General features: G+C 40.4%; 1 protein-coding gene across 4 annotated transcripts in view; it reads right to left on the reverse strand.

Moving 5' to 3' along the window:
- LOC124790151 (UV-stimulated scaffold protein A-like) overlaps positions 1-27,367 on the reverse strand; it is a 125,811-nt gene that overhangs the window by 44,620 nt on the left and 53,824 nt on the right. For all 4 annotated transcript variants that reach the window (XM_047257742.1, XM_047257746.1, XM_047257745.1 and 1 more), the window contains 4 exons: positions 24,222-24,491; positions 5,219-5,347; positions 4,850-5,133; positions 392-705 (listed from right to left, as the gene is read on the reverse strand). In XM_047257742.1, the coding sequence (XP_047113698.1) occupies positions 392-705; positions 4,850-5,133; positions 5,219-5,347; positions 24,222-24,491 (997 nt within the window). The remainder of the gene's footprint in view (positions 1-391; positions 706-4,849; positions 5,134-5,218; positions 5,348-24,221; positions 24,492-27,367) is intronic.

Consider the following 27,367-nt stretch of genomic DNA (forward strand, 5'->3'; position numbering starts at 1 on the left):
GTGCATACTAGACAATGGGCTGTGGACCCTCGTCAATGGACATAATACTAAAGAGAAATACATTAAAGAACTTTCAGTACAAAACATTATATGATTAAGACAACTATTTTAAAGTAAATACCAGAAAAGTGCAGTCTTCTTTGCACTCAAGTTCAATTGCAAATATCTGTAGTTCTGTAAGATGTTCTTTATCATTTGTTTGTTTTCAGTTAGTTACTAATTTTCATTTCTGTTTGCAATTTGACTTTTAATTACGCAAAAGGATTACGTGTGCATCATATATATATAACAAAAAAGTACACATTGTTGTTTGCTATTAATAGTTTTGTTAACTTCAGTACTGGCAGACGTCACGTTAAGTACTACAAAAGTTATACACTAGAACAATCACCAGAACATGGTTGGTACTGCAACATTCTCATCCTCCCAGTGATACAAGTCAACATCAAAAGGAAGCTTAGGAGCAACTTCTAACAGCCGCTGCTTCCGAGACTGGCTTTCTGTGGCACCACCCGATGTTGATGGTTGTGTAACGTCATATGAAGTTACAGACTGTGCATTAACTTTTGACGTTGAAGTGCAAGGTTTAGCATCTTGAATAGTGCCACTTTTCTTCTTCTTATTTGCTTGAGGCTTGCCAGCCAGCATGGTATTTCCAGTGGCCTTATTTAATGTAACTAGGGTTGATTTTGCTGTGGTAGGATCCTAGAATAATGTTCACAATTCAATAATAATACTAAGCTGAGAGAACTAAATCTGGCAGGCATCCACACAGTCTCCTTTTTTAACAACTCAAATGATCACAAATTCTTCCATTCTAATACTGAAAACACAATGAGTATTTCCAAAATATATCTGAAGTTAACACAGCTGGATAATTTTCTCTCTATTTCATTCCAGTCTAGCCACAATTAGACACACCCTGTATCACAAAATACACACATCAAAAAAAGTTTTGCATTATGCAAGTTCCATGAATTCCTGAAGATAGACGTTATCTGTGGATACTGTATCACAGACAAAGTCCCTCTGACTGTTCAGAGATGTCACTAAACCCGCCCAAAGATGTAAACAACCATGCATGAGCAGTGCCTATTAGATGGAGGGGGGTCCGACAGCCGATCAGTTCCAGTCATTCAATCAGAAAGGAGGTATGTGGCTCATGCTGTCTGTAGTTCAACCATGCCTAGATGATCAATACCATGGTTCGATCATGTCCCCATTGTTACTTTGTGCCAGGAAGGGCTCTCAACAAGGAAGTGTCCAGCCATCTCAGAGTGAACCAAAGCGATGTTGTTTGGACATCGAGGAGATAGAGAGAGAAAGGAACTGTCGATGACCTAACTCGCTCAGGACGCCCAAGAGCTACTACTGCAGTGGATGACCACTACCTACGGATTAAAGGCTTGGAGGAACCCTGACAGCAACACTACCATGATGGATAATGCTTTTCGTGCAGCCACAGGATGTTGCGTTACGACTAAAACTGTGTGCAATAGGCTGCATGATGTGTAACTTCACTCCCGACGTCCATGGCGAGGTCCACCTTTGCAACCATGACACCATGCAGCGCAATACAGATGGGCCCAACAACATGCTGAATGGACCGCTCAGGATTGGCATCATGTTCTCTTCACCGATGAGTGTCCAATATGCCTTCAACCAGACAATCATCGGAGACTTGTTTGGAAGCAACCCGGTCTGGCTGAATGCCTTAGACACACTGTCCAGCGAGTGCAGCATGGTGGAGGCTCCCTGCTGTTTTGGGATAGCATTATGTGGGACCGACGCACGCTGCTTGTCATCATGGAATGCGCCGTAATGGCCGTACGATATTTGAACGCCATCCTCCGACCAATAGTGCAACCATATCAGCAGCATATTGGCGAGGCATTCGTCTCCATGGACGACAATTCGCACCCCCATCGTGACCATCTTGTGAATGACTTCCTTTAGGATAACGACATCGCTCAACTGGAGTGGCCAGCATGTTCTCCAGACATGAACACTATCGAACATGCCTAGGATAGATTGAAAAAGGCTACTTATGGACGACATAACCCACCAACCACACCGAGGGATCTACACCGAATCGCCATTGAGGATTGGGACAATCTGGACCAACAGTGCTTTGATGAACTTGTGGATAGTATGCCATGACGAATACAGGCATGCATCAATGCAAGAGGATGTGCTACTGGGTATTAGAGGTACCGGTGTGTACAGCACTCTGGACCACCACCTATGAAGGTCTTGCTGTATGGTGGTACAACATGCAATGTGGGGTTTTCATGTTAAAAATGGCGGAAATGATGTTTATGTTGCTCTCTATTTCAATTTTCTGTACATATTATGGAACTCTCAGAATCAAGGTGATGCAAAACTTTTTTTTTATGTGTGTAAGTAATTATGAGAATTTATAATGACCAGACGTTATTTAGGTATTGAAACATAATTTGCTTCCCTCAACTCAACTGGTTTTGAATGACTTGATGTTTGCTTCTATAGTTCCTGTATTCTATTAAACTAGACAAACATACATTTTATTAATATAATAGAGGGAAACATTCCACGTGGGAAAAATATATCTAAAAACAAAGATGATGTGACTTACCAAACGAAAGTGCTGGCAGGTCGATAGACACACAAACAAACACAAACATACACACAAAATTCAAGCTTTCGCAACAAACGGTTGCTTCATCAGGAAAGAGGGAAGGAGAGGGAAAGACGAAAGGATGTGGGTTTTGGGGAGAGGGTAAGGAGTCATTCCAATCCCGGGAGCGGAAAGACAGGTATACACTTGCACACACAAACATATCCATCCGCACATACACAGACACAAGCAGACATTTGTAAAGGCAAAGAGTTTGGGCAGAGATGTCAGTCGAGGCAGAAGTACAGAGGCAAAGATTTTGTTGAAAGACAGGTGAGGTATGAGCAGCGGCAAATTGAAATTAGCGGAGATTGAGGCCTGGCGGATAACGAGAAGAGAGGATATACTGAAGGGCAAGTTCCCATCTCCGGAGTTCTGACAGGTTGGTGTTAGTGGGAAGTATCCAGATACCCCAGACGGTGTAACACTGTGCCAAGATGTGCTGGCTGTGCACCAAGGCATGTTTAGCCACAGGGTGATCCTCATTACCAACAAACAGTCTGCCTGTGTCCATTCATGCGAATGGACAGTTTGTTGCTGGTCATTCCCACATAGAAAGCTTCATAGTGTAGGCAGGTCAGTTGGTAAATCACGTGGGTGCTTTCACACGTGGCTCTGCCTTTGATCGTGTACACCTTCCGGGTTACAGGACTGAAGTAGGTGATGGTGGGAGGGTGCATGGGACAGGTTTTACACAGGGGGGGGGGTGGGGGGGGTTACAAGGGTAGGAGCCAGAGGGTAGGGAAGGTGGTTTGGGGATTTCATAGGGATGAACTAAGAGGTTTCGAAGGTTAAGTGGACGGCGAAGACACTCTTGGTGGAGTGGGGAGGATTTCATGAAGGATGGATCTAATTTCAGGGCAGGATTTGAGGAAGTCTTATCCCTGCTGGAGAGCCACATTCAGAGTCTGATCCAGTCCCGGGCACTTTGAGAGCACTCTGAGAGCCACTTCCTCATCTCCTCAAACCCAGAACCTCCCACAGAAGAACCCCAAAAGTGCCCCCCTTGTGACAGGATACTTTCCGGGACTCGATCAGACTCTGAATGTGGCTCTCCAGCAGGGATACGACTTCCTCAAACCCTGCCCTGAAATGAGATCCATCCTTCATGAAATCCTCCCCACTCCACCAAGAGTGTCTTTCCGCTGTCCACTTAACCTTCGTAACCTCTTAGTTCATCCCTATGAAATCCCCAAACCACCTTCCCTACCCTCTGGCTCCTACCCTTGTAACCACCCCCGTTGTAAAACCTGTCCCATGCACACTCCCACCACCACCTATTCCAGTCCTGTAATCCGGAAGGTGTACACGATCAAAGGCAGAGCCACGTGTGAAAGCACCCATGTGATTTACCAACTGACCTGCCTACACTGTGAAGCTTTCTATGTGGGAATGACCAGCAACAAACTGTCCATTCGCATGAATGAACACAGGCAGACAGTGTTTGTTGGTAATGAGGATCACCCTGTGGCTAAACATGCCTTGGTGCACGGCCAGCACATCTTGGCACAGTGTTACACCGTCCGGGTTATCTGGATACTTCCCACTAACACCAACCTGTCAGAACTGCAGAGATGGAAACTTGCCCTTCAGTATATCCTCTATTCTCGTTATCCGCCAGGCCTCAATCTCCGCTAATTTCAATTTGCTGCCGCTCATACCTCACCTATCTTTCAACAACATCTTTGCCTCCGTACTTCTGCCTCGACTGACATCTCTGCCCAAACTCTTTGCCTTTACAAATGTCTGCTTGTGTCTGTGTATGTGCAGATGGATGTGTTTGTGTGTGCGAGTGTATACCTGTCCTTTTTTCCTCCTAAGGTAAGTCTTTCCGCTCCCGGGATTGGAATGACTCCTTACCCTCTCCCTTAAAACCCACATCCTTTCGTCTTTCCCTCTCCTTCCCTCTTTCCTGATGAAGCAACCGTTTGTTGCGAAATCTTGAATTTTGTGTGTATGTTTGTGTGTCTATCGACCTGCCAGCACTTTCGTTTGGTAAGTCACATCATCTTTGTTTTTAGATATACATTTTATTAAGATGGATGTGATAACATAAGAAGACGATCTAAAGAAAGAAAGTAAATTTCAAGCCTAAACAGTAACTGGTTGTTGAAAATAATTTCATCAGTAACATATAACACGATCACATTTCAGTTATCCACTACAGAAGTAAGTCACAAAAGAGACAAGTACCTCCTCATAGTCCTCTTGTAATATATTCCAGTCACCAGCCTTCCTTTTAGATATTGTAACAGTACTTTTTACATCATTTTTTAATTCAAAATTTAATTCACTTAGTGTCTGATCCTTCACCGTTTCTTCATAACCTTCTTTCTCTTCAACTTCTTCAAGATCAGAATCACTTTCATCAGTATCACTCACAGATTTCAAATTTGTTTTAAGTTCTGACCATTTATTAAGTACAGCTTCTAAACGTTGCTTAAGATCTATAATTTCCTTTAAGTGCTGAGTACTTCCTGACAAAAAATTAATGTCATGAGTACAGGTAGAAGTAAAAAACTTAAAAAGTAAGAACATTTTGCTTAACTGTTACAGCCGTACCTGAGTATTTAGTGATGACTTTTATCCAATTTTTAACAGCAGGCAAGTATCTGTTGTTAATAAGCTGCCAGAATCCTTTTGCATTCTCAAAAATTGCTGCATTCTCTGAAGTTTCATTGATTACAATATCTGAAGTATAAAAATAATATTCTAAATAAAACGCTACCATAAAAAGTCATCAAATCACAATCACACCTAATCATCCACTTGTACGAGGAAATTAACTGGTGTTTAACAACCATGTTATATATTTTTCTTGATACAACAGACGTTCTCTACGGAGCACCAGTTATTCTAGTGGCAGCCACTGATAATATTCTTACAGGATGATAAAATGCAAAGAAATATAGTGAAAACACTTGTCCACTGTAATGTAATGTAAATCAACAGCATACTGAGAGCAAACACAAAATTTCCCATCACTGAGGATCCCCTTGTCAACATATAAAAAAATTAATGATTTCGCTTTATACGACAAATTATTTTTATTCTTTTCAACACTGTGTAACATATAGTTTCCTGATTCTGGTAAGGATCTGTGGCATCATCAAGAAGTATGTACATAGTGAAATATTTTGCCTAGGAAATTACCCATTTATAGCAACTAACTCTGTGTGTAAGTAATGGAACAGAAATAAGTTTTATTTCAACTTTTGGTTAGTGGTTAAGTGCCTGTCAGAATACAAATACAAGCACTTGGTGGTCAATCCTCAGTTGATCACTGGATTTCATCTGCCAGTTGTAATTAGTTCCTGTCACCTTTGGATAATGTCTTGTGCAAGCGAAAATTCTGTCATTCAGAGTCTATATCAAACAATAAGCTCTTCTATAACTGGTTGGGTAAATCAGGTCAAAGATCAGAAAAAGTCAAAGGCATATCATGTTCAACAGGACCTTGCAATAAATATCTCTTGTTAACAATACCTGAAAATATCATTAATTTTGGAAACACGATTCTTTGCTAGAGAAATTTAAATAAAGAACTGCATTCATTAGCCAGCTGACTGCATAAATTACTACCAGTAGGCTATGTGCGGGCACGGAAACTACCAATTTCAATGGTTAACATTTTGCTGGAATGGTCATTGTTAGACTAAACAGCAGTTTTGCTGTACAATAGTTTATAAACTTTTTCAAATGTTTTTATTCTCCCTTGAAGTTTTTACCTTCAGTGGGGTAACTGGTACAGATGCATATCACGACATACTGTTGCTTACAATTGCTACTATACCGAGCGAGGTGGCGCAGTGGTTAGCACACTGGACTCGCATTCGGGAGGACGACGGTTCAATCCCGTCTCCGGCCATCCTGATTTAGGTTTTCCGTGATTTCCCTAAATCGCTTCAGGCAAATGCCGGGATGGTTCCTTCGAAAGGGCACGGCCGATTTCCTTCCCCATCCTCCCCTCACCCGAGCTTGTGCTCCGTCTCTAATGACCTCGTTGTCGACGGGACGTTAAACACTAATCTCCTCCTCCACAATTGCTACTGGGATGTTCCTGTGAATTAAATTTCTGGGTTTTGCTACAGTTTGTTCTTGAACTGAGACAGCAAGTGAATTTGCAAAAGAATACTCATATGTGACTATTTCTGAGAGTGCCTCGTTCACCTATCTTCGTGTAGGGAGATCTGTGTTTATAACTGGCTTAGTCGTGATTGACAGAAAATATATTTAAAACACAGGAAGATACAATGACATACCTTTTATTTGCCACAGCGTCAGGCAACTATCTCACATGATGGAACTCTCTCAGTTTTTCACTTCTAAAAACACAGGATACTAAAATAAATCAGTGGACAACAGCACTTTGTGTCCTACATGTCACAGGCATTTTGTGCTTTACAAACTAATTTGATATACCTCCACTTGTAACAATTTGTATCGCCTCACCAGATTTGAAAGATATGGTTACATCTTCATGAGAAGATGACAAATTTAATGTGTTCTGTCAAAGCTTGAGAGTTATAGGTTAATACTTTCTCTAGTTCATCACTGACGATTTTGAATATAAGTAACTATTTATGGAAAACCCAGAAGGCAATGCAATACGTACTATGAGGATTGATCACTATTCAACAAATAGAAAGAGAGCTGAAAATATGAAATGAAGAGAACAATTTTCATTGGATTGGGTGGTGAGAAAGCAAAGACAGAGGGAGAGGGAGAGGGAGGGGGAGGGGGAGGGGGAGGGGGAGGGGGAGGGGGAGGGGGAGGGGAAGGGGGAGCGGGAGAGGGGGAGGGGGAGGGGTGGGGAGGGGGAGGGGGAGGGGGAGGGGGAGGGGGGAGGGAGGGGGGACGGGGGAGGGGGAGGGGGGACGGGGGGAGGGGAGGGGGGAGGGGGAGGGGGAGAGGGAGGGGGGAGCGAGGGGGAGGGAGGGGGAGAGGGAGGGGAGAGGGAGGGGAGAGGGAGGGGAGAGGGAGAGGGAGGGGAGAGGGAGAGGGAGGGGAGAGGGAGAGGGAGGGGGGAGGGAGAGAGGGAGGCTAGATTCTCAGTGAGAGAAAGAGACAGGTGACATTGGGTGGGCTAGAGTAAAGTAACAGGTAGCAGTGAGAGTATGAGGTGGTGTGTGTAGAGAGGTGGAATGGGGTAGAGCACAGGAGGTGGATGACACAGTCTATGCTTCAATTAAAATAATATTCTTATTTACATTTCAGTGAGTTGACTGGTAAGGGACAGTTGTCAGCTGCGTCTAAGGCTTTACTTCCCTTACTGTGTTGCCCACTTTGTAGGTACATGCAGTCTTGCCAGGCAAGGCAAATATGTAGTGGAGGGGGCCAAAGTAGAAAAAAAAAAAAACCACACACACACACACACACACACACACACACACACACACACGTGACATTTGACCATAAGCTGATCACTGAGGTAATGGCTTCAGTGGCCAGAGAAGGTGCTAATACGTGTGCGAGTAGGGGAGAGAGGGGGAGAGTAGGGGAGAGAGGGGGAGAGGTCAAGGAAAACCACTTAGTAACAGGAATCTCTCTCAGAGGTAAACACAGCAGTATGGCTCGGAACAGTGAGTTGTAATATGAAAAAGCAGAAGTTTTAAATTCATCCAGGTAGTCTGGAGACTTTATGTTAAGGACTGTTGCAAGTGTGGCATTTGGGCGAATATACAAGCCTCTTTTTGTTTTGCCTGTTATGGTACCCACTGCTTCCCCAGTCTTCCTTGACTATTACTCCCAACTGGCTTAAATCACCTTGTCTGGAGAAGTAATCGGTAATCCTTCTCCATTCATTCTTTTGAGATTTTCATTCCAGTTTCTACTATTTTCTTGCATTTTACTTTATCCTTAGTAAAACTAAGGAGTAAAGGAAATTATGGCACAAGTAATCTACAAGAAGGGGTTGGTTGATAGGATGTATCCTGAGGGTTGCAAGAATTGCCAGTTTGGTAAAGGAGGAAGTGTGGAAATTAAAAATTGTTGAGGAATACCAAGCCCTGCACGTGATCCAGTTAATTTGTTTCCTTGGGTTGTGGTATGGTCCTACTATTACGTGAATCTAATGGGCACTTTTTTTTATCATATGCAGTATTCAAAATTGGGGTGTGCATTTGATTCAAAGACCCATTACATTCAAGTACAAACTTGAATCCGTCGTTCATGGTAACACTGAAATTTAGGTATTGTTCCTCATGTCACAATGCACTGTTGTGATTCTCAACTTTGTTACATTATTGTTAGCCCATTGCTGTGTAGATGTGTTTGCATTAGGTAGTCATAAAATGGAAGGCAAGCAGTAAAGAACATTGTGTGATGCTACATTCATGCATAAAGCAAATCTTTATGCTGAAAAATGTGGTAACAAAAGGGCGTGACAAGAGTTCAATGTAGCTGAGAGTAACATTCACTTATTGAAGAAACAGAAATTGGCATTATTTGCAAGTACCACAGCTAGAAAGAAATTCACTGTCCCTTGCAAAAGAAGACATCCTGACACTGACGTAAAAGTTCTGGAACTTGTCCGTGAAAGGAAGAAGAATGGGCAACATATGACGAGTGACACAATAAGAAAAAGTAAAACGGGTGGGTGCAGTTCTTAACTTATCGATGCAAGAGTTTACGGCTTGCCATGGATGGACTGATCGCTTATCTCTACAATGCCGTACAACAGTATACCAAAAGCTTCCAAAGGCTTGTAAGAAAAATTTCAAGAATTTCAGCGGTATGTCATCACACTTCGTAAAGAGAAGAATTTTCTGATGTGCCAGATAGGCAATGCTGACACGACGTCAATTTGGTTTGATCCACATAATTACATGATCGAGGAGAAGGGAACAAAAGCAGTTGCCATCGTAATGTCAGGGTGTGAAAAACAGCACATAACTGTCATACTGACAAACACGGCAGATGGGTGCCAACTTCCCCCTTTCTTATCTTCAAGTGGAAAACAAGCTAAAAACGAAAAGCTGTTCTATGATGACATCATTGTTTGAAATCAAAAGAATGGGTGGATAACTGAAACTAGAATGCTGGACTGGCTCCAAAACATAAGGGAACTCCCTCTCGGTGGGCTTTCAAAACTACCACCAATGTTTTGCCTTGAAGCATTTGATGGTCATCTCACTGATGACACAAAAAAGAAGATCCACAGCCTAGCCAGTGACCAAGTTATTATTCCTGGTGGAATGACTTCTGTATTACAACTGCTGGACATTAGTAGAAGTAAACATTTAAAAGGTTACATTCAGGAACAGTATGAAAAATGCTTTCGCAAACCAAACCGTGAACATATCCATACAGGAAAAATTAAGTGTGTTGCAGCACACATTGAAAACTGGATTTCGGCTGCCTGGATGAACATTGAAGCACCAATGATTGTAAAATCATTCAAGAAAGCTATATTTCAAACATTCTGGGCAGCAGTGAAGATGATGCACTCTGGAACGGCCCTGAGGATGATGAGGAAAGAGGAAATGAATCTGTCTCTGATGTAGACTCCTCCAAGAATATCAGTAATGATGACATTAGTGAATAATGATGAGTAACACCTGTAATTTTTTATATTTTTGTTTGTATGTCATGTAGGTAATCAAGTTAAGCATTCTTTTTTAGTGACAACTTCATCATTTAGCAATGGGTCACTTAAAAATTATAGTTGTTTTGACAGTTCACGTAAACATCCACTGTCGCTTAAAACAAATTTAACCTATAAGTGATACACCAACAAACTACTTTTTGTGATTTTAATTTTTAAAATTGGAATGCACGTTACATTCTACAGCGCAATAGATTCGTGTGAATACAGTACTTTGTTCGTAAATCTACAATCTGTATCATTATCCAAAGGACATGTTAAACTCAGTGGGATACACCCCATCATCAGTTCCTTCATGAACCAACAACTAATTATGTATTGTTGACAATGTTAGAATGCACTGAAAGTTCTCAAAGTGTGTGGGACTGATTAATGACAAAATATCGTATTGTAGTGCAATACAAATGGTGTCATACATCAACTGGAATCACTCAACAGAGGAAAGTCCACTGGACCTGACGGGATACCAATTCGATTCTACGCAGAGTATGCGAAAGAACTTGCCCCCCTCCTAACAGCCGTGTACCGCAAGTCTCTAGAGGAACGGAAGGTTCCAAATGATTGGAAAAGAGCACAGGTAGTCCCAGTCTTCAAGAAGGGTCGTTGAGCAGATGCGCAAAACTATAGACCTATATCTCTCACATCGATATGTTGTAGAATTTTAGAACATGTTTTTTGCTCGAGTATCATGTCGTTTTTGGAAACCCAGAATTTACTCTGTAGGAATCAACATGGATTCCGGAAACAGCGATCGTGTGAGACCCAACTCGCTTTATTTGTTCACGAGACCCAGAAAGTATTAGATACAGGCTCCCAGGTAGATGCTATTTTCCTTGACTTCCGGAAGGCGTTCGATAGTTCCGCACTGTCGCCTGATAAACAAAGTAAGAGCCTACGGAATATCAGACCAGCTGTGTGGCTGGATTGAAGAGTTTTTAGTAAACAGAACACAGCATGTTGTTATCAATGGAGAGACGTCTACAGACGTTAAAGTAACCTCTGGCGAGCCACAGGGGAGTGTTATGGGACCATTGCTTTTCACAATCTATATAAATGACCTAGTAGATAGTGTCGGAAGTTCCATACGGCTTTTCGCGGATGATGCTGTAGTATACAGAGAAGTTGCAGCATTAGAAAATTGTAGCGAAATGCACGAAGATCTGCAGCGGATAGGCACTTGGTGCATGGAGTGGCAACTGACCCTCAACATAGACAAATGTAATGTATTGTGAATACATAGAAAGAAGGATCCTTTATTGTATGATTATATGATAGCGGAACAAACACTGGTAGCAGTTCATTCTGTAAAATATCTGGGAGTATGCGTACGGAACAATTTGAAGTTGAATGATCATATAAAATTAATTGTTGGTGAGGCAGGTACCAGGTTGAGATTCATTGGGAGAGTCCTTAGAAAATGTAGTCCATCAACAAATGAGGTGGCTTACAAAACACTCGTTCGACCTATACTTGAGTATTGCTCATCAGTGTGAGATCCGTACCAGATCGGGTTGACGGAGGAGATAGAGAAGATCCAAAGAAGAGCAGCGCGTTTCGTTGCAGGGTTATTTGGTAAACGTGATAGCGTTACGGAGATGTTTAGCAAACTCAAGTGGCAGACTCTGCAAGAGAGGTGCTCTGCATCGCGGTGTAGCTTGCTTGCCAGGTTTCGAGAGGGTGCATTTCTGGATGAGGTATCAAATATATTGCTTCCCCCTACTTATACCTCCTGAGGAGATCACGAATGTAAAATTAGAGAGATTCGAGCGCGCATGGAGGCTTTCAGACAGTCGTTCTTCCCGTGAACCATACGCAACTGGAACAGAAAAGGGAGGTAATGACAGTGGCACGTAAAGTGCCCTCCGCCACACACCGTTGGGTGGCTTGCGGAGTATAAATGTAGATGTAGATTCTGTGCAAAGGAGCTTTTTCCGCTCATTACAGATACCATGCAGCCATATGCATGCTGATCAATGTGCATACTAATTTCATATGAAACTATTTTTAATTACTATCTGTCTCAGTCATGCAGGTTAATCAAAAGTACATTCAGTTTTGGCAATCAAGTGATGAATCTACCATCATACCATTACAGTTGAAATGGAAACGGTAAAACAAATTATTATGGCAACTGTGACCCTATATATTTACATCACCTTTTGATAAGTGGGTTGCTCGTCTAGTTTGCTGTATTGTACTTCATGGTGAGAGCCAATTTTACCTGGTACTTGCCATCACAGGATGATGCCTTCATCACAAATGTATGACCTTTTAGTACAAGAAAACTGCCTATAAAGACCATTTGAAAAGCTGGGAAGACCTTTTGGCAAGCTGAGGTACATTGAACTATAACACATTTGAAAGGTAGTTATAAATAAAGGGTCTCAATAAAAACAGAAATAATTAAAAAATGTGGTTACAGAGTGATTACATCTTGTGACATAGCATCAAACAGGTTTCGAGTAAAGTTCTGTAGACCCCATAAAATACTGCAAATATTCATCTACATCTATGTCCTACTCCGCAAGACACCTAATGGTTTGTGGTGCAGGGTACTTTTGGTACCACTATCTGAGCCCTCCAACCCTGTTCCAATGGCAAATAGTGCGTGGCAAGAATGACTGTCGGTAAGCCACTGTATTGGCTCTAATTTCTCGAAATTTCTTCTCGTTGTCAATATGTGAGCTATATGTTGGGGGAAGTAATATGTTGTCCGACGCCTCCTGAAAAGTGCTGTCCCGAAATTTCAACACTAAATCTCTCTGTGATACACAACACCTCTCTTGTAATGTCTGCCAGTGGAGTTTATCATCTTTGTAACGCTCTCTCACCAGCTACATGATCCCGTGACGAAATGTGATCTTCTCTATCTCCTCTATCACTCCTACCTGATAGGGATCCCAGATGGATGAATAATACTCAAGAATCGGGCAAACAAGCATCTTATAAGCCACTTCTTTCATGTACAAATTACACTTCCTCAAGATTCTTCCGATGGATCTGAATCAGGTATCTGCTTTTCCCACCATCTGTTTTATGTGGCCATTTCACTTAAGGTCATTCTGGATGGTTACACCTAGATATTTTACAGCAGACACTGTCTCCAGCTGTTTGTCATCTATAGTGTAGCTTACAGTAGTGGATTTCTTTTTCTATGTATGTGCAATATGTTACATTTATTTATGTTATTACTACATCATCCATATGGGAGACTGTCCGATGGTCAAATGACGGTGCACGTTTGTACAATTCTCCTACGAGAACGATTTCTTGAATGTGAAATTTAGCCTTCGTTTTTCCATCTACAACTACCACATCACACTGGTCAACAAAGGATTGAATGAAAGTCTTAGACCTGCTTAGCAATTTTACACAGCATCAGAATTTTCTCACGTTCTCTCCCAGATATTTTGCTAAGATATGACAGTGGTAATTGTTGTACACTTCGTGCATAGATCTTTTCACAAACGCACGAATCTCTACTAATCTGTACTTGTTGTCATTTGAGCATTCCCTTTTGAGCTGAAAACACAACAGCACCTGCTTCCTCAACTTCTTCTGAATTACCATGATGGGTCTTTCCCATCCTTTATCCACTTACCATGCACAATTTAAAATCTGCTTGAACTTTCCTCAAAATCCATCTATATTCATCTTACTGGAACTAATAAGGGAACCTCCCAATGGCACCCCCCTCAGATTTAGTTATAAGTTGGCAAAGTGGACAGGCCTTAAAAAACTGAACACAGATCAATCGAGAAAACAGGAAGAAGTTGTATGGAACTATGAAAAAAATAAGCAAAATATACAAACTGAGTAGTCCATGCACAAGATAAGCAACATCCAGGAGAGTGTGAGGCCAGGAGCACCGTGGTCCCGTGGTTAGCGTGAGCAGCTGCGGGACGAGGAGTCCTTGGTTCAAGTCTTCCCTCGAGTGAAAAGTTTACTTTCTTTATTTTCGCAAAGTTACGATCTGTCCATTCTTCACTGACGTCTCTGTTCACTGTAATAAGTTTAGTATCTGTTTTGCGGCCGCACCGCAAAACCGTGCGATTAGTAGACGAAAGGACGTGCCTCTCCAATGGGAACCGAAAACATTTGATCGCAAGATCATAGGTCAGCCAATTCCTAGACAGGAAAACACGTCTGATATACTCTATACAACACTGATGACGGCATGTGCATCACATGACAGGAATATGTCGTTGACCCACCTATCTTGTACACTTGGCGAATGGGTAAAAAGATTCTTCTGCCTTGCCCGATTAGGTTTTCTTGTGGATGTGATAATCACTCCCAAAGAAGTGATGAAAACATAAGAGTTTGTCATATAAACTGCAACAAATGAATCCAACAGTTTCACAGTCACACAGTTTTCCCCGTGCTCTGTCAAAACATATGTTTTTAACGTTTTCAAATTTTTCCGTGTGTAGACCGTCAAATCCTGCATATGTCCAAGAAAATCTGAACATGTCCTGGAATTTTGGAGAGCGAAGTTGATTATGTGTGAGTGCCTGACCTTTGATAATTGTCTGAAAATAAAAAAAAAATTAACTTTCCACTCGAGGGATGACTTGAACCCAGGACCTCTCGTTCCGCAGCTGCTCACGCTAATCACGGGACCACGGCGCTCCTGAGCTCACACTCTCCTGGATGTTGCTTATCTTTCGCATGGACTACTCAGTTTGTATATTTTGCTTATTTTTTTCATAGTTCCACACAACTTCTTCCTATTTTCTCGATTGATCTGTGTTCAGTTTCTCAAGGACTATCCACTGTGCCAACTTATAACTAAATCTGAGGAGGGTGTGATGGGGAGGTTACCTTGTAAGTGATGTCAATTCACTCTTTAAGGGAGATGCTAATAACTGCTTATCTGCTCTATCTAACAGAAATGTTCTCATAGCCTTCTTCACTGAATTAATAACCTTCATAACCAAAGTTGCTACAATGCCATCATGATAACTAACTTTTGTTTCTATAGTAGCTACAAGTTCTAAGATACTTCCATTTTCCATTACATGTGGACTGCCGAGTTAGCTGCTCAAGACAGTTTTCAGAAAACACGTTCATAAGTATTTTGCACGACTGTGTCTGTATCCCATCCCCACCCCCCACCCCACGAAAATGAATCCCTAATGACTCTGTAACTGTTACGGCAGAATCGGGTGGTCAGTAAAAAAATCAAACAATTAATCCAGTTTCACCTACACCTGTTGTACATGACCAGATAACTTTACTGTCGCACTCCAGTGCAACCTCAACAGAGACATTATTTCGTCAACTGCAATGAACACTCCCCCTGCTATGGCCTCTAATCTCTCTTTCTGATATATGCTCCACAACTCGCTAAATATCTCAGAGCTTTCCATTTCGGGTTTCAGCCAACTCTCGGTCCCAAGAATAATTTGAGAGCAAGGGTTTTTCCGGAGGGCAGTAAATTCAGGAACTTTGTTTCGAATACTTTGACAGTTTACTGATAAAATTTTGACAGGCAGAGTGACTTTACTCTGAATGCGGTCTGACTTTCCTTGCTGCTTATTGACTGGCAAGTTTTCATCAGAGTATCTTGAACTACCATCTAGTCTAAAAATCCCCATGTGCACTCCACAAATACTCTGCTACCCGAGTAGCTGCTTTCTTCGTATAGTGCACCTCTGAGCTATCAAGGGGAGTCCTATAAATCTCGAATTGATTACGGAGCTCTAGAAATCCGCAACTAAAACTGTCACAGAGTTGGCGAAGCCTTTGGTTGAGACCCTCCACTCAGCTCCAAACCAAAGGACCCCGATTAACTCTGGGAACAATACAGCAAAATGCAGGCTCTTTTGCACCTTGCAGTAGTCTTCACCACGTACACCAGCCACATGTATGAACCGAGGATGACCTTAGAATCCAAGCTACCGGTGTCATTGGTGCACGTTGCAGAAATAGACAAATGCCTAGAGATTCCAGAAGAAAAACTAGACAGTAAAAAAGAACATTTAAACAAGATTAAATTAGGGCTGGATGATTTAATTACAAAGACTTAAATTTTAAAGAGAGAATTACTAGAAAGTAAAAATATTTTGCAACAGTCTTCTGATAGAAAAACAGATAAATTTTCATTAATTGTTAATGAAATGCAACCTAGGCTATAAAGACTCTAATCAGAACAAGAACATCAAAATAAAGAATTATATGGTAAACTTATAGATTTCTTTGTTGCAGCACACAGTAAAACTAAAGATTTGTTTGAGGATAAATCCTTATATCACTTACCACAATAATGGCATCAACATAGAATGATAATATAAAATTACAAAAGACATTTCACATAGCAACAGTTTAAACCTAGATTATTTCTCAAAACATTCAAAAGAATTTTACGTGAAACAATGACCTATTACAGTGAGATAAGATTTGTATAAGTGGAGATGAAGTACAATGGGGACTGTTGCAATTAGAAGATTTTACCACTTATCATGATTTTGTTATTGGTTTTAAGCCCAACTACTGGAGCAAGGGCGCATAAAAAAATTAAATCTAGAATTACACATTCCAAGCCATGTAACCGTAATTATTGGAAAGGATATGGAGAGTTTGTGGAGTGACACTTAAATAAAGCAAAATACTTAACAATACTTACAAGACCCAACAAGACCCTGACATGTTCCACATCCAGGAGAACCTCCTCACTATGGATCAATTGGAATGAAAGTAAATCTAACCTAAGAGAGTAGCATTTACTGGGGTAAATATTAGTAAACTATCATGGAGAGCAAAAAAAGGACCAACTTTTAGGAAAGGATTGGGGAAAGATTTCATCACTATTAGAATATTTAGAGCAAATAGACACTGTAAAAAATTATCCTAAATGGTTGAATAATAACAACAGTAGTAGTAATCCTACTGTAACAGTAGCACTAACTGCTCAAAAGATAACAGAAGTGATAATAACCAACATATAGCCAGAGGATGAAATGATCATGAGACTTCTAATTTGGGAATAAGTTGAGAAATAATATGAACAATAAAGAGCATTTAAAAACACAAAGAAGGAAGCAAAAACTAAAAGGCTTCTGGGGAAAAGACAAGCCACTTAATAATGAATTGATTTTATTAAGATTCAACAATAATTCTGGTGTACATACCAAGTTATTTGAGAAAAGGGAAGAAGTAACTAATACTGATGTCGAAACGGTACTAGATTGCACTGATCATTTAAATTTAAAGGAAGAAACTGTTTATTTCACTAATGAACATTTTGTTATTGTTGGTGCAGTGCAACGTAGTACAGTGAATGAAGAACACGTTTATCAACTGAGGACATAAAATCAGTAAATGAGTCCACATACTTACTGTGGCACTTTATTTGGAAAAATCAGTCTTTATGAATATCAGACAAATTTTACAATTCAATATTACCAGTTTCAGATATTGTCGTCTTCAGATCTATTCTAAATCAAAACCAGTGATGTAACCAACTAAGCTCAATTAGGTGAAGCAAAATCTGTAAAAGGCTTGGTGGTATACAGGGTGGTCCATTGATCGTGACTGAGCCAAATATCTCACGAAATAAGCATCAAACGAAAAAACTACAAAGAACGAAACTTGTCTGGCCTGAAGGGGGAAATCAGATGGTATTATGGTTGGCCCACTAGATGGCATTGCCACAGGTCAAACGGATATCAACTGCGTTTTTAAAAATAGGAACCACCATATTTTATTACATATTCATATAGTACGTAAAGAAATATGAATGTTTTAGTTGGACCACTTTTTTCGCTTTGTCACAAACATATGGCTCACAGTTGGTAACAGGTAGGTTTTTTTAATTAAAATACAGAACGTAAGGACGTTTGAAGATTTTATTTCGGTTGTTCCATTGTGATAAATGTACCTTTATGAACTTATTATTTATGAGAACGCATGCTGTTACAGTGTGATTACCTGTAAATACCACATTAATGCAACAAATGCTCAAAATGATGTCCGTCAACCTCAACGCATTTGGCAAAGCGTGTAACGACATTCCTCTCAACAGCGAGTAGTTCGTCTTCCGTAATGTTCACACATGCATTGACAATGCGCAGACGCATGTTGTCAGGCGATGTCGGTGGATCACGATAGCAAATATCCTTCAAATTTCCCCACAGAAAGAAATCCGGGGACGTCAGATCCGATGAACGTGCGGGCCATGGTATGGTGCTTCGACGACCAATCCACCTGTCATGAAATATGGTATTCAATACCACTTCAACAGCATGCGAGCTATGTTCCGGACATCCATCATGTTGGAAGTACATCACCATTCTGTCATGCACTGAAACATCTTGTAGTAACATCGGTAGAACATTACGTAGGAAATCAGCATACATTGCACCATTTAGATTGCCATCGATAAAATGGGAGCCAATTATCCTTCCTCTCATAATGCTGCATCATACGTTAACCCGCCAAGTTCGCTGATGTTCCACTTCTCGCAGCCATCGTAGATTTTCGGTTGCCCAATAGTGCATATTATGCCAGTTTATGTTACCACTGTTGGTGAATGACGCTTCATCGCTAAATAGAACGCGTGCAAAAAATCTGTCATCATCCCGTAATTTCTCTTGTGCCCAGTGCCAGACCTGTACATGACGTTCAAAGTCGTCGCCATGCGATTCCTGGTGCATAGAAATATGGTATGGATGCAATCGATGTTGATGTAGCATTATCAACACCGATGTTTTTGAGATTCCTGATTCTCGCACAATTTGTCTGCTACTGATGTGCGGATTAGCGGCAACAGCAGCTAAAGCACCTACTTGGGCATCATCATTTGTTACAGGTCGTGGTTGATGTTTCATGTGTCTGAACACTTCCTGTTTCCTTAAATAACGTAACTCTCCGGTGAACGGTCCGGACACTTGGATGATGTCGTCCAGGATACCAAGCAGCATACGTAGCACACACCCGTTGGGCATTTTGATCACAATATCCATACACAACACGATATCGACCTTTTCCGCAATTGATAAACAGTCCATTTTAACACGGGTAATGTATCACGAAGCAAATACCGTCTGCACTGGCGGAATGTTATGTGATACCACGTACTTATACGTTTGTGACTATTACAGCACCATATATCACAAAGCGAAAAAAGTGGTCCAACTAACACATTCGTATTTCCTTACGTACTACACAAATATGTAATAAGAAATGGGGGTTCCTATTTAAAAAAACGCAGTTGATATCCATTTGACCTATGGCAGCGCCATCTAGCGGGCTAACCATAGCGTCATCTGGTTTCCCCCTTCAAGCTAGACAAGTTTCGTTCGTTGTAGTTTTTTCGTTTGATGCTTATTTCATGAGATATTTGACCCGGTCACTATCAATGGACCACCCTGTAAAAAAAATGTTTTAAAAAAATTGTATGTTTAACAGCCATGCATTCCATGTCATATATACTATAAAATATTCTGACACAGATGTAGATATCAACATCAAAATCTATACATGTAGGTATACAGTAAGTGCTGGTGATGATCTGGATGTGTCTGGTATTTATACAAATAACTGAGGTCAGCAGAAGGCACTACAGTAGGGCACACGAGTAAGCAGAATCGTAAATTTAATAGTTAAAATGCAGTATGCGTAGTCATTAATTAAAATTATTTCACATGGAAAAATGAGTGTCTGATAATAAAACTTGAACTGACATACAATATTTGGAATTAAATCCATACTTAAAATACACATAAAACGTCCAGAGAGTAATAGTGGGAAGCTCCTAGCCCAAAAAAATAAACAACATACAATTGTGTAAAAGCCAGACTAAAAAGTTTAAAAATAACATCACATCTGTAAATCAAAACCTTCCAGCATGACAAAACAACTGAACCATAACTTTAAGTGTAAGGCAATTATCAAAATAGTGACTATTAATGAAAAACTCTATAGTCAACAACACATTTGGAGTGTGATCTCAATGGCGCCGACTCAACTTCTCTGTATGAAATTCTTGTTTTCCTGTGGCAGAGCTTGCAGAAGAAGGCACTGCCTCCTCACCAATAATTACTCATGTACCCTAGCTACAGTGCCCCCTGCTAGCCTTAGTTATTTGTATAAATACCACACGCATCCTGGTCATCACCAGCACTTACTATGTACCTATATGTACAGATTCTGGCATTGATACATACATCAGAATATTTTATGGTATGTACGGCTCATATATATTGCTAATAATCGTAAAAATATTTTTTTATTTTTCTTATGTCTCACCAGGCCTGTTATAGATTTTGCTTCAGTTAACTGATCTTAGCTGGGTACACCACTGTTTTTTATTTGGAACAGATCTGAAGATGGTAACAGCCGAAATTGTTAAATATAAACTAAAATTTGTGTAATCAAGACAGACCCAGGTGTAGCATCAGGAGGTTGTGGCACATGGAGGTGGGGAAAAGAGGAGCAAAAAGGGAGAGGAGCATTGAAAGACAACCAGTAGTGTTGGCAGAAGGCCGCAAATAAACAGGGTGGGAGATGCGAATGGGAAGGGGATGATAAACCAGAGGGCGTGGAAACTGTTGGGTGGAGGGTGTGGAGACAGTATGTTATAGTAGGTTGTGAAGCTGGCATAATTAAGGGGTCAGAGAATGTGTTGTAAGGAAATTCCCATTTGCACAGTTCAAAAAAGCTGGTGGTGGAGGGAAGGATCCAGACGGCTCAGCAGGTGAGCAATGCCTGGGATTGGGCTGGGGATGCTGCCTGGGTCAGCATTAAATTCAACTTTCCCTTTCTTAGAAACAGCTGGGGCCATTCGCTCCCCGGCAAAAGATAACTTCATCCGCTTCATTGTGGGTCATCTGCCCTGATGCCATCCACTCCAATTAGAGGCTCTCCCCACGGGCGCTACCCAGTCACATCAAAAGCCACCTGGAGCAATGGCTGTTGCCGGAAATCCCAATGCCCCAAGAAGATGGGCATCTATTCCTTGGCATATATGGGGAATTTGGTGCTCAGGCATCAGCAGTGTGATCCCTGTGTTGTTGGGAGACTACCAGAAAATGGGTACATGATGACCCCACCACAACAAACTGGTTACTGTGCTGGATGTTGGGTGCGCAGAAATCCAATATTGTAATGGGGGCAAAAGAGGACATTGGACAACAGAAGAAGATGACGTACCCCAGTAGGTAACCTCACCCAAATAGCTGAATTGTGGGTGGAGTTGCAAGCCATGACAATAATAAGTGCAGAAGATCTAACCATGCAATGGAATTATATAAGGTGTCCTTCCTCGAATGGCCCGAACTTCTGTAGGATTTTGAAAGTGTGAAGTCAAACTCTAAAATGGGACCAGAACTTATTGGGCTGAAAAGCGGGAGAATCCTTTCAGTTGCGTCTTACAACAGACAGGAATACCTCAACCCTATTCTAACCCTCAAACATGCAGGGGGGTTATTCGTTAGTATGATAAGTTTTATAGGAGGAGTTTTTAACCACACATAAGAGGATTTATATAATATTTTCCAGGGTAGTAGTTGTAATTTGGTTAAGTTTTGTAGAGTTCCTTGTTTACTATCTGACCATGTGGCACAAATTCATGATGGATAACGCCTTTGTAGTCAAAAAACACAACCAACATCACCTTGATCTTTGATCGACTCTTGTGTGCTTTTTCTGGACGAGGTGACTCTTTGCCCACCCACTGCAATGACTGCATCTTCATTTCAGCATCATAGCCATACACCCAAGTCACATCACCTGTTCCGAGTTCTTAAGAAAGTTTTCACTGTCATTAACAGCGGCCAGCAGTTCCTTGCACCTTTCAACACGGGTCTGTTTCTGATTTTCAGTCAACAAATGTGGTACGAATTTTGCACTGACATGACATATCTCAAGTTTTATTCAAAATTTGATGGTACGATCCTACGTTGATGCCCTCCTCCTCAGCAACTTTGCAAAAAGTTAAAATGACAATTTCCATGAATCACAGCATGAACACTACCCACATGGCTATCATCTGTTGATGCTGAATGACGTACAGACTTGGAATCATCAAAGACAGACATTCTGCCCTGATGAAAACGTTTAAACCACTTGCAGCACTGCATGTGACTCTTACAGTCCCCTCCCCGAATGCTTGGCTAAGCATTTGAAATGTCTCTGTGAGAGTTTTGCTAAGTATGTAGCAGAATTTCTCTCTCTCTCTCTCTCTCTCTCTCTCTCTCTCTCTCTCTCTATCACACACACACACACACACACACACACACACACACACACACACACACAGACGTTCTTCAAGCTCCTTCATTGCACTAATCAGAAGAGCAGGCTGTACACATGCTTACTTTAGTGGCTATGGTTCGCTTGTTACTTGTCCGAGCAACACGAGGCAAATGGCAGGCAGTTTGTTGACTAAACCTGCCACTAGGTGTTCTCTGCTAGTTGGCACGCTATTTCAAAAGTTCGGTTCCCTTTTGAACACACCTCATATTTAGGGTAGTATTAATGTTCTATGTATTTATGAAAAAAAAAAAGGAATGTTTTTGGATTCAATGTATTTGCTCTTTCTAGTCCATTCCCAAACAATGGGGCAAATTGATTGTCAGTACCTGTAACTATGACTTTCTTCAAATTTTCTTGCTATGGCTATTTTGTGAGGGAAAGTAATATGTTGCCTGATTCTTCACAGTATGCGAGTCCTCAAAAATTTAATCCTTTAGGCCAGTATCCTTTGCATATACCCTATAAGTGATGGTTAATAGGGCCTGGTAGTTGCAGAATGCAATATTTTATTTAAATTTCTCTGGTGCAGGAATTATTTGTTGAAAATCAATTAAATTTTACGCCTTATTACCAAAAGACCTTTATTATCTTATAGCATACATATCACTTGAGATGGACTTTCAGTTTAGTATATTTTGAGGGAATCTTTAAAATACAATCCTAAGCTGCAATCACTTCCTGGAAGATTTAGCAGTTATATAACAAGACACAGGCCTTCGTCATTTCACTGACTTGATAAACAACAAATGCATTGACTTGATAAACAGTAAACACATTATGTATTCAAATATTTAGTAGCCCTCTAAATTTTTTTACATACCACTTGTGACATTTTTTCTTTCCATGAGGACTGTTTGTAATTGCTGAATTTTTTGGACTTGTTCACTTCTAACCATAGATTTTAACTGTACATCAAGAACAGATATCCTGACACTTAGCTGAAATGCTTGTATTTTGTCAGGTTACCATTAATGCAGTTGCTCATGGGTTGCACATACACACTCAGGTTCTCAAACTGAGTGGTCAAAAGTAATCCCTCCACGACACAGAAGATCTCTCTTATAGTGTTTTCCAGTCAAGTTGGTAAGATACTCTTACATGTTTTAAAGAAACTTTTGATGAAACCAGCTACAAGTCTTTGGATATTCTCTATCTCCCCTATTAAAACTACATAGTAAGGATCCGAGACTACTCAAGAATGAGTCATCAAATGAGTTTTTTAAGGTTATCTCTTATGGATTACTAAATTTCCTTTGGAATCTTCCAATGAATGTGTCTGTCATATGGCTTTCCTAAAACTAAATGGGAACATACACTTTCTTCCCCCAAATGACTGAGCAGCTGCAAATGTGTTGAAAGATACCACTGGCCAATTTCATTATAACTAAAAAGTTATTTTATTAAGAGCAATTAACTGACAATTTAAATATTACGAAATAATATGATTCTACTTATTGGGCATACCAGTAATCATACTAAGGAAGGTATTTTCATTACATTATTACACACAAACACAATTGTGTTCTTTTGTTTTAGCAAGATTATAAAGTGCTTCTTCCCAATTAAGAGGAGTAACAAGCTTACAACCTGTAATTGGAAATGCTGTTTGTAAGTGTTCCAAACAATGAGGTTACGATAGGAGACAAATACTGAGAGTAAAGAAACTGTCCTAAGATTTATTTAATTTAAAGAATACGATACCTGGTTTTAATTCAACTTCTATTTTGTAGTTTCCACTAAGTAGACCATGAGCTCTGTGTTCATTGTTATAGCAACCTTCCTCATCTGTATAGTTTTGTGGCAAGATTGGTTTCTTCAAATCACTGTTCTTGATGCTTTCTTGTGGTGCCAATGCAAAGCTAGAATCAGTTTCCTCGTCTTCATTTATAAAAAAATTTTCTGGTTCAGGTAAAATCAATGAGATGCAGTTGTCTAAAGCTGTTATTGTATCGGAGATATCAGTCTTCATATCTGAAACACAAATAAAATTATAAAGACAATGAAAGCCCCCACAGTGCAAATTAACTTCATGTGATACCTGACAAATCAGCAAATTGGGTCCTTGACTCCAGCACTAGAGATAGTGGCCGTGTGTGTGTGTGTGTGTGTGTGGGGGGGGGGGGGGGGGGGGCGATGTTTTCCACTTCAGAAGAAGGACTTCGTCCAGAAGCTCAATATTTTAGCAGCCTTTTTCATTGCACCTTCTGCGGCTCAATGTCTCCTCTATGTGGTGAGTGGCAATCCATCTTTTCTACATTGTTGTTATTCCATCCTTACTTTCCATTGTTTATCCTTTTAATTATATTTTGTGCGTTCTAGACACTCTCATTCTTCAATCTTCCTGTACATCCACAGTCCCAAAGTCCATAAGGTCTCTGTATGTGGCAACACCTTAATGAACTCGGAAATGTGTTGACCTACAATAAGCATTTCCGGAACTTTGATTGTGTACAAATGGAAACTTTCTCAGATATCTGTAATTTATGCTTTACTCAAACAAGCACATTTTGACACAAAACAAGTGCTTACCTGTTTAAGATTATACTGAAAAGCTTTCCATATAACCCCTATTTCCAAGATGTGTGTTAAAAAATCCTCCCGAAGGCCCACTCAAACCATTGAAATGTTTCATTTTTATCACCTATAATGGTGTTGCTAGATGTAAGAATAGTTATGGTCCACCCATGCAAGAACGTATACCTTAATGGTTCAACTAGTATGATTCACGTGGAGCAAAAAGTTGCTCTATTAGTGCTTGGTGACAGCATTATTCATCCCCTCTGTACGAATATCACCAATAAGTAAGAGTACAGCTGGTGTAACCCAGCAGCTAACCTGTTATTCTCAGGTTCAACCATTCCACAAGGATGAGTAGCATGGAACATACAAATTACTTTCAGTGTCAATCCATCAAACAGTGACAAATGCTCGTTTTGCTATTATTTCCAGGAACTTCTTCACAAAACTTGAGAGAAAATAGTACAACTCTCTACTAATATTTCATTAGTATTTTAAAGTAACGTTAATGTTTATCTTGAACAATGGAAGAAGTTGGCAGGAGGAATGGCACACCCCCAATTTAGTAACAATTAGCCCAATAATGCTGTCTGTCATATTTTCAAATTCTCCACATGCTGGTAACAAGTACCTACGTACATACTGCTATAAATTATTTTGTCTAATTGAATCTATCTGCTAGCCTTTGACAAATTTAACTGAACATATAAAATGCAGTAACCCAAAACGCACACTTTTGGGTTAACAGTTTCTTCTGCCAACCCTTTCAATTAAGAACAAGCATTTCCAACAACTTTCAGTTGAGGGCAAAACTATGCCAACATCCATGCAATCTTTGTTTTGTTCTGATCCAAGCCCCAACAAAGAAATATGACAGACATGAGACTTACAGTTTTTCAATGTAACTATAAATTTGCTCCTTCAGTAATTATTACCCTCATCAAAACTGCTGGCTTATGGCTAACAGAAACTGTAACATCAACAAAATGTTCTGTCATTTCACCAGATATAGTTTCAAACACACTTGTTTCTTCTACGCCAAACTGCCGTATGTTTCTGACTTGTCCTCAGGCTGAACATTTAAAGTGTTACTGTTCTTTTGTTCTGATGTAATGTCACATGGCATTCCACAACAAAACAACAGGTGCTAATGGTGTTGCTGCACAAATGCAGAATCGTTCAGATAACCTGTAAATTCTAATTGTCAACTGATTTGATTTTTTCCACAATTTTGTTTTATTTGTAAAACTGAATTTCATGCCTGTAGAGCATCCAAATGGTTTTGATGATTACCCCATTTCTCTCTTTGCTGCAAATATAATTCTATGGGATATCATCATTTCTATGCACATCGTAGTAGTTGACATCCTGCTGCATTATGTATGGTGGTGGCGAGGGGAGTAAAATGAGAAGCTTTTGTTGTGGGATGAATAAGTACTAATGACATATGTATATATGTGTTACACCTATTCTGTCAGGTCATTAAGTCAGTTTACCTGCCCAAAATAAGCATTGCAGACCATGCGCTGTCACTTTCGTTCCCCTTCTTAACACCCACAACACACTTTCCAAATTGTATGTCACTCCTACCCCACCATTGTTACCCAGGGCCAAAGGTCCCTAACCCTACAAATTTCCACATCGTAATACTTGCTCCATGCAGTGACACAATAATAAAAGCAGAGAAAGATGAACATTTTATTATTAAGCACTTATGTTATGCAAATAAGGATTTTCACTGCATGTCAATGCAATAAATCTTTCTCAGATTACTTGCTGTGCTAATTCGCAGAATGTGCGCAACACTTAAGAGGGTATACACTCGAGGGGACTGTTTACCTTCTGAAGCTAAGCAAATGCATTGGGAACTGACAGGCAAGAAACCCATGAACATTTTATTATTAATAATGTTGTTAACCACCTGGCATGTGTTTATTGCATGGCTTTCATACAGGGATGACCATTATCAGTCAAAATGACAAATGGATGCAGAAGACCTCCCTGTCTTGGGGACTTTCAGTATATAGTCGCTTAGAGTGCTGTACAGCATAAGTCGTTTGTTCCTCCCACCCAGCACCAGTTTTCCTTGTAGATGGGAACTTGCTCTTCAAGAAATTCTCTCTTTCCATCACTCTTCTCAACTCCTCCATTACACTAACCTGCCACTTTTTAAATATGAAATTCAATAGAATTTTATTCTATTATTCAGTTTCTTAAGCCCCTCCTTTCCAAGAACCAGCAAGGAAAGCAATATTTAAAAGACACTAATCTGAAGGTGTCTGATAAGACTGCAGGTAATAGCTTCCAGGGAACTAGAGGGAGCAAGTAAT

The sequence above is a fragment of the Schistocerca piceifrons genome, chromosome 3, assembly GCF_021461385.2.
Source record: "Schistocerca piceifrons isolate TAMUIC-IGC-003096 chromosome 3, iqSchPice1.1, whole genome shotgun sequence".
Classification (NCBI taxonomy): Eukaryota; Metazoa; Arthropoda; class Insecta; order Orthoptera; family Acrididae; genus Schistocerca; species Schistocerca piceifrons.